The sequence below is a fragment of the Nerophis lumbriciformis genome, linkage group LG34, assembly GCF_033978685.3.
Source record: "Nerophis lumbriciformis linkage group LG34, RoL_Nlum_v2.1, whole genome shotgun sequence".
Classification (NCBI taxonomy): Eukaryota; Metazoa; Chordata; class Actinopteri; order Syngnathiformes; family Syngnathidae; genus Nerophis; species Nerophis lumbriciformis.
Genome location: NC_084581.2, coordinates 9,169,681 through 9,178,858, shown reverse-complemented (window position 1 = coordinate 9,178,858; position 9,178 = coordinate 9,169,681). Strand labels below are relative to the sequence as shown.

Below are 9,178 nucleotides of genomic sequence, written 5' to 3'. Positions count from 1 at the left end.
GCGGCCCGATACCAATCGATCCACGGACCAGTACCGGGCCGCGGCCCGGTGGTTGGGGACCACTGAGGTAAACAACCAACAGTATGTCAGAAAGCTAGCTAAAACGGTACACATATTCATAATATAGTATACATTTTAACTGACCTTTATTTTACTATTTTTGTCTTTTTTTAGGTGGCTAAAATACGCGGTGCTGCTGACCGCCGTCTAACGTTACGTGTGATATATTGACTAACGTAACCCTGCTTAAAAAAAATCACTGAACAAAAAGTATGAATAAGGTAGTGAACTGCAACAGATTCCCATGTTTGCAATAACGTTATAACGTTAGCAGTGAGTTTACAGCCTCACTGATTTAACTACACAGCAAATAAAAGTCACGTTACTTAGCCAATAAACGTTATCTTACATTCAAAACTTACCGTTCTTTGTGCAACTTCAAATGCCGGACGAAGTTGGAAGTTGTTGCCTCTCCATCAGTAATATTCGAACCGCATGTGTTGCATACTGCAAACCGTTTTGTGTTGACCACCTCGTAATTTTTATACCCAAACAAAATTATTTTAGGTATCATTTTTTGTTCACTGGCGTGTGGTTTGGACATGTCTTCTTCGTTGGTTGTCCTGCAATTTGATTGGATGAATGCTGTGTGATGAAAACAAAGTAGATCTAATTTGATTGGCTGTTGTACTGAGACCACACCAGCTGACACACGCAACGCTGATAGACAAGTACACAATGAAAAATACGGAGCGCTCCCGAATAACTTTTTCATCTTTGGGTTTTGGGGAAAGTAGCAAGTCATGTCAAGTCATGTCAATTCAAAAGGCTCAAGTCCAAGTGAAGTCACAAGTCATTGATGTTAAAGTCTAAGTCGAGTTGCAAGTCTTTTTACATTTTGTCAAGTCGAGTCTAAAGTCATCAAATTCATGACTCGAGTCTGACTCGAGTCCAAGTCATGTGACTCGAGTCCACACCTCTGGCCTGCTGTCCCAGTTTAAATAAGAAAATCGCATTTCAGTAGGCCTTTAAGCATTGAAAAAGGATGAGTCAAAAATGGAAATAAACAAGCTCCTTATTGCCTCTGACGCAAGGGGGCGCTAGATGACTTCAAACCTCACTCTTCCTGTCCCCTACTTCATCTCTCTCTCTCTCTTTTACTCACTCTCTCTCTCTCTTCCTCTCGCCCTCTTCTCAGCTTTTTTCAATCTCCCACTCATTAATGCAGTCAGTCAGTGAACCAGCTCGCTCCTCGCCTCCACCCTCACCCACACACGGCTCTCCATACCCGGACGCGCCGCCGTCAATGCGGGCTGCTTGGCGCACTGGCAGCGGCCGTGGGCGTCCCGTCTGCCGCCCAACAAACCCCGCACTCGGTCTTTTCCTGAGAGGATAAACGGACCGAGGAAGGAGGAGGAAAGAGAGACTTTGTTTTCCTTCCGTGCCGCGTGGAGGACTTGATGAGTCAATGGCAGGGGCTCAGCCTGGAGTCCACGCGCTGCAGCTCAAGCCGGTGTCCGTGCCTGAGAGCCTCAGACGGGGTAACAAATTCATGAAATGGGACGATGTGAGTCCTTTTTTTCCCCCTATTTGCGTCTATTTAGTGCATGATCTTCCAGTGTGACACAATTATACTGATGACCCAATGTATGGATGTGCTTCAAAATATGCAGCTTATTTCTGATCAAATCAATTGAAACAGCCCAGTAAAAGTCAGTCAAATGATACAAATGAGTGTTTCTGGACCAGACTGGCATCACTTGTATTGACTAATTATCCATCCTACAACGCCCCCTTAGTCATCATTGACTGTGCTCATAGACAAATGACCTTGATTATAATTGATTGCACAGTGAGTGGCCAGTCAAAAGCTGTCCAGCAAATAGCCACGTCCCGCTTTGCATCATCCCAGTAAACAAGCAATAAATGCTTCTGTGTTGTTACCATAGTGTCCTGCTATTTCCTCCCCAACTCATGCCATCTGTTTGAATATCCTAAAACACCGATTGTAGCTGAGATAGGCTCCAGCGCCCCCCGCGACCCCAAAGGGAATAAGCGGTAGAAAATGGATGGATGGATCCCTCTGCTTTCTCCTCCAACCCGAATGAATATTTTAGGGGTTTTACTGATGTGTTTCCCGCCAGAAGACACACAGGTGGTCGCCCCACCTGTGCATTGAAAATAATATACCGTGTGCTGGGACGCACCCGCCTCGTGTAAGTAACCGTTTGACAACCGTGACAAAATGAGCAGCGCCGATAATAAGATCCCAATCACTCAGGTGACGCCTCAGCGGAGCACTGGGGGATTTTTCTACCTATTGAGTGAGCGGCCATGTTTTGTACCACTTGCAGTTCAATTATGATCAAGGGGAAAGAGGAGGCCTTTTTTGTACCAATGCCTGTGTGAGTGATGTCCATCGATTGGTGATTGTTGCACCTGTGTTGCAACGGTATTAAGATCCTGGAACTGCCACGTTCTATTTGAGTGACCTTTTATTCTTCCTTCCTGTCAATAAAGTTAAAGTACCACTGATCGTCACACACACACTAGGTGTGGTGAAATGATCCTCTGCATTTGACTCATCCACTAGGTGTGGTGAAATTTTCCTCTACATTTGACCTATCCCCATGTTCATCCCCTGGGAGGTGAGGGGAGCAGTGAGCAGCAGCGGTGGCCGCGCTCGGGAATCATTTTGGGGATTTAACCCCCAATGCCAACCCTTGATGCTGAATGCCAAGCAGGGAGGTAATGGGTCCCATTTTTACAGTCTTTGGTATGACTCGGCCGGGGTTTGAACTCACGACCTACTGATCTCAGGGTGGACATTCTAACCACAAGGCCAATGAGCAGTTCGTAAATATAAAATATAAAAATAAACTAATTTGTTTCCAGTTATGATAGTAAGACAAGTCTTAAGTAGGACACAACCAGCATAGAATGAGGCATTTTGTAAGCATGACGGTGATGAATGGGTTTGAACTTGCTGCATGGCTGTAAGACCATGCCGGCAATATGTTGTTTTCATTATAAACGTAATAAGACAAGATTTGGGTCTACAAGGTAGTTAGCAACCAGGAAATAATGTTTTGAGACATTTTAATTGCATTAATTAAGAAATAGAGCGAGCATGTTCACACTTTCTGCATGGCTGTAAGTATAGGTTGGTATGTATTTTGTTTGTCGTCTATTGTATTTATAGACTTAGACTTCCTTTTATTGTCATTCAAATTTAAACTACAGTACAGATAAGAACAACATTTTGTTGCATTAGCTCGTTGTAGTGCAGGATAAAAGAGCAATACGGTGCAGATATTAATAGATTACTGTACAGATAAATATATTGCACTTTTGCATATGCATCCTTGTTTATGGATGTGTGTTATATTGTCTTTATATTCCAGCGAGTTAATCAGTTTTTGGGGGGAATTGGGGGGATCATTATGATGCGTTCAAGAGTCTTATGGCCTGAGGGAAGAAGCTGTTACAGAACCTGGAGGTTCTGCTACGGAGGCTGGGGAACCTCTTTCTAGAGTCCAGCAGTGAAAACTGTCTTTGGTGGGAGTGGGAGGAGTCTCTACAGATTTTCTGAGCCCTGGTCAGGCAGCGGCTTTTTGCAATTTCCTGGATTGGAGGAAGAGGAGTTCTGATGATCTTTTCCGCCGTCCTCACCACTTTCTGCAGAGACTTCCAGTCTAAATACTCTGCTTATATAAAACAATATTTATCTCTCCAAAGTAGTAAGCAACCAGGAAAGTATATCTTGAGACAGGTTAATAAGCGTTACATTGATCAAGAAGTGATCTGTACGGTCACACAGTATGTCTGTTCATGTTTGCACTTGCTGCACGGCCTAAAGACCATGCCGATATGGGTTTTGTTTGATAAATATTTTATTATTTGAGTGATTTGCTCCTTTTTAGACTGGTTTGTCTTAAGAACATTATTAACAAACCTGCCAAATATGTTCTGTAAACATTATGTTCCATCTATGTTTCACAGCTGTTTTATTTGTGAGTTTATTTATCAGTTGTTGAATTCACGGGTGAAGAAAACGCAGACAAAATGTTGTGTAACTGAACTTTACTGCTAAGGTTGGAAATGGAATCAGATGCTGCGTGTTTTTGTGTGTCTTTTAAAGCGGAGAGGGTTTAGTGAGGAATCGGATATACTGTATTTATTCAGTGGCTATCATTTTGCTGCAGAATCATGCATGGTGTGTTTTGGGAAGGGCGTAAGTTTTGCTTCCCCCGCAACCAAGTCGATGATTTGGCACGGGCTAGCGCCTCTAGAGCAAAATGCCCACTCGGCCTCTTTTTTTTTCCCCCTGTAAAAATACAACACCCTGGTAGACACACAAAGATATGCTCTCTTTGTTTAATTTCCCATGCACTTCTTCCTTCCTCTGTATCGCTTCACGGAAAGAAGCTGGAGAAGTGCGCTGTGACAGCCAGGCAGCAGCACAGAGAGAGAGAATGCTCCAGCTCAAGAGGGATAAGATACAGATAAATCAATTTTGTGCTTTTGTGGTTTTGAATGACATGCTCCTCTCACACATTTCTTCGCGGTAAATTGGAAAAACTGAAAATTGCAATATGTCCATCGCATAAGATTACTCCCTTATGGTCTGGAATACTTATGACTTGGCCTCAGATTTCTTTTTAAAATCATCAAATTACACAATGAGGGATCCATGTCACCATTTAGCCATGTGTTTTCTCAATTTTGTGAAATGTACACTTGTCTAATAAGTCACTTTGTGAAAACAATGAATGTAAGGGCTAATTATGATGGTGTTCGTTTATTTCAAACATGTATACAATTACAATATAATACATCACATATTTCCAGTTTTTCATTACATCTCCGAAAAGGAGTTGGATGATTCAAAGCATATTTATATACCTTTTTTCGTATCATAGCAGTATTTCAACACATTTGTATGTACACAACACCACAGTGAATACATCAATGAGTTAATCAATGATTAGACAAATGCCGCCTATCTTATTTTTGTTGCAGTGCCTGGTTTTTGGGTCACAGGTCGTAGCCACCTGCGCGCACACCTGATACTCATTTCCTTGTGGTTACTTAACCATTTCCTTCTGGTTACTTAAGCTCTCCAGTCCCGTCACTCGGCGCCAGTAGATTCCCCTTCCAGTCGCGTACAACTCCTCTGCTTTGGCTCCACTCACCTTCCCCATTCCTTATGGCCCAGTCCCCGCATTGCAGTGCAGTGTAAATTGTTACTTCTCCACACCTTCTGTGTGCGATTTCTCTTCCTCACACCTTATGTGGGCATCCTTGGTTAATTTCTCCTCACTCCTTTTTAGGTGCTCTTTTTGTTATTATTTATTTATTTATTTGTATTTATTTTTCTTCTCTGCTTTTGTGTCCTACTCCGGCTAAGCCAATCGTGAAATAATCTACTGGCCATTATCCAGCTGGCTAGCTCCTCCAGCTCCACAGCAGTCTGGGGGACTGGAGTTTCTGCAAGGGCACTCGTTGGCTTGATCATTGCAGCTGAACACTGTTTACCATCAATTGCATTGGTAATCTCTTCCATTGTTTCGATTATTGTCATTGATGTAGAGGGATAAAGGAATACATAAATGATAGAAATTAATTAAAAACGGTACTATACTGCTTTTGAAAAATACAGGTACTTTTATTTTTCACCGATATACAAGCTGCGGCACATGTTCGTCAACACACACAGCACTTGCAAGCAAAAACAGCTTATAGACAAACGATGAAGAATAGAGGTATTTTGGCTTTAAAGCTAATGATAAAGGTGGAGCTATAAACACTTGAAGCACTGCTCTGCAAGAGGTGCTCTAAAACATAGCTAGCTAATAGCAAGCTAGCGGCAAAAGTCTCTCCGTAGTGTTTTAAATACTTCTTCACTAATTCTCGCCTCCATGGCGACAAATAAATTAAGTTTCTTACAAGTATCATCCCTGCAGGACGAGGAATAGCTAAACATGATTCACTACACACCGTAGGAGGACACAATAGCTCACAGTCACCGCTAACAGCAAGCTAGCGCTCCTGAATGTAAACAATAGAGTGGGTCTACACGGACATCGCTTGTAACGAAATCAACAACAAGAGCCATATCGAGTCGATACTACAATGATTACATTGAGATTTTGTTTATCAACACAACATCTTTTTTTCCTTTTTTTAATTTTTTTATGTTTACAAACTCAGGAAATACGTTCCTGGACACATGAGGACTTTAAATATGACCAATGTATGATCCTGTAACTACTTGGTATTGGATCGATACCCAAATTTGTGGTATGGCCCAAAACTAATGGACGGTATCCAAACAACAGAAGAGTAAGTGCTTATTACATTTTAACATAAGTGTACTGTAAATAAAACATGTTAAAACCAAAAATAACCAGATATTATCGGATAGTTAACAAATACCTTAATAATCCCTCCTTTCTGAGCTGCCACCTTATTGTGGTAGAGGAGTTTGCGTGTCCCAATGATACTAGGAGCTATTTTGTCTGGGGGCTTCTATGCCCCCTGGTAGGGTCTCCCAAGACAAACAGGTCCTAGGTGAGGGATCAGACAAAGAGCAGCTCGAAAACCTTTATGGAAAAGAACAAACAAGGACTTAGATTTTCCTCGCCTGGACGCGGGTCACCGGGGCCCCCCTCTGGAGCCAGGCTCAGAGGTGGGGCACGATGGTGAATGCCTGGTGGCCGGGCCTGTCCCCATGGGGCCCGGAGGCAACGTGGGTACCCCCTCCAATGGGATCACCACTCATAGAAGGGGCAATAGAGGTCGGGTGCAGTGTGAGCTGGGCGGAAGCCGAAAGCAGGGCACTTGGCATTCCGATCCTCGGCTACATAAGCTAGCACTTGGAATGTGGAAGGTCACCTCGCTGAGTGGGAAGGAGCCTGAGCTGGTGCGCGAGGTGGTTGGTTCCGGCTAGATTTAGTCGGATTCACTTCGACGCACAGCAAGGGCCCCGGAACCAGTTCTGTGGAGAGGAGCTGGACTCTCTTCCACTCTGGCGTTGCACGCAGTAAAAGGGGACAAGCTGGGGCGGAAATTCTTGTTTCCCCCCCGTTTCAAAGCCTGCACGTTGGACATTAACCCAGTAGACGAGAGGGCAGCTTCCCTCCGCCTTCGGGTGGGAGGGACAGGTCCTCACTGTTATTTGTGCTTACGCACTAAACAGCAGCTCAGAGTACCCACCCTTTTTGGATTCCCTCAAGGGAGAGTAATTCCCTTGTTCTGCTGTGTGACTTCAACGCTCATATTGGCAATGACAGTGAAACCTGGAGAGGCGTGATTGGGAAGAATGGCCGCCCGGATCAGAACCCGAGTGGTGTTTTGTCATTGGACTTTTGTACTTGTCACAGATTGTCCATAAGAAACACAAAGTTCAAACATAAGGGTGTCCATCTGTGCACTTGGCACCAGGTCACCCTAGGCTGCAGTTCCATGATCGACTTTGTAGTTGTGTCATCAGATTCGCGGTCTCATGTTTTGGACACTCGGGTGAAGAGAGGGGCGGAGCTTTCTACTGATCACCACCTGGTTGTGAATTGGCTCCGATGGCGGGGGTGGATGCCGGACAGACCTGGCAGGCCCAAACGCATTGTGAGGGTCTGCTGGGAACATCTAGCAGAGTCTCCTATCAGAGAGAGTTTCAGTTCCTACCTCCGGAAAAACTTTGAACATGTCACAAAAAATATGAATATTGAGTCCGAGTGGACCATTGTCCGTACCTCTATTGTCGAGGCGGCCGATTGGAGCTGTGGCCACAAGGTGGGTGCCTGTCGTGGCGGTAATCCTAGAACCGCCATGATGCCATCAAGCTGAAGAAAGAGTTCTTTTGGCTCATGGGACTCCGGAGGCAGTGGACAGGTACTGACAGGCCAAGCAGTGTGCAGCTTTGCCGGTCGTGGAGGCAAAAAAATCTGACATAGGAGGAGTTCGGGTAAGCTATGGAAAACCACTTCCGGACGGCTTCGAAGCGATTCACAACCACCATCCACCGCCTCAGGAAGGGGAAGCAGTGCACTGTCAGCACTGTGTATTGTGAGGATGGTGTGCTGCTGACCTCTACTGCGGATGTTGTAGATCGGTTGAGGGAATACCCCCTCAATTTCACCAACACGTCTTCCTATGAGGAAGCAGTGCCTGGGGTATCTGTGGTGGGCTCTCCTATTTCTGGGGCTGAGGTTGCCGAGGTAGTTAAAAAGCTCCTCAGCGGCAAGGCCCCGGGGGTGAATGAGACCGCCCGGAGTTCCTTAAGGCTCTGGATGCTGTGGAGCTGTTTTGGTTGACAAGACTCTGCAACACTGCGTAGACATCGGGGCGGTACCTCTGGATTGGCAGACCGGGGTGGTGGTTCCTCTCTTTAAGAAGGGGAACCAGAGGGTGTGTTCCAACTATCGCAGGATCACACTCCTCAGCCTTCCCGGTAAGGTCTATTCAGGTGTACTGGAGAGGAGGCTACGCCGGATAGTCGAACAGCGGATTCAGGAGGAGCAGTGTGGTTTTCTTCCTGGTCGTGGAACTGTAGACCAGCTCTACATGTGCTTTGTGGACTTGGAGAAGGCATTCGACCGTGTCCCTCGGGAAGTCCTGTGGGGAGTGCTCAGAGAGTATGGGGTATCGGACTTTCTGATTGTGGCGGTCTGCTCCCTGTATGGTCAGAGTCAGAGCTTGGTCCACATTGCCGGCTGTAAGTTAGACCCGTTTTCAGTGAGGGTTGGACTCCGCCAGTGCTGCCCTTTGTCACCGATTCTGTTCATAACTATTATGGACAGAATTTCTAGGTGCAGTGAGGGCATCGAGGGAATCCGGTTTGGTGGCCGCAGGATTAGGTCTCTGCTTTTTGTAAATGATTTGGTCCTGATGGCTTCATCTAGCCAGGATTTTCAGCTCTCACTGGATCAGTTCACAACCGAGTGTGAAGCGACTGGGATGAGAATCAGCACCTCCAAATCCGAGTCCATGGTTCGCTACCGGAAAAGGGTGGAGTGCCATCTCCGGTTTGGGGGAAGAGATCTTGCCGCAAGTGGAGGAGTTCAAGTACCTCAGAGTCTTGTTCACGAGTGAGGGAAGAGTGGATTGTGAGATCGACAGACGGATTAGTAATGCTGACGCTGTATCGATCTGTTGTGGTGAAGAAGGAGCTGAGCCG

At 45.5% G+C, this 9,178-nt stretch overlaps 1 protein-coding gene across 1 annotated transcript in view; it reads left to right on the top strand.

Annotated features, from left to right (window-relative positions):
* Window positions 1-1,214: 1,214 nt before the first annotated feature.
* Window positions 1,215-9,178, top strand: part of plcb1l (phospholipase C beta 1-like) — a 331,247-nt gene continuing 323,283 nt past the window's right edge. Inside the window, 1 exon segment of the mRNA XM_061929877.2 lies at window positions 1,215-1,567. Coding sequence (XP_061785861.2) covers window positions 1,469-1,567 — 99 coding nt within the window. The 5' untranslated portion in view covers window positions 1,215-1,468.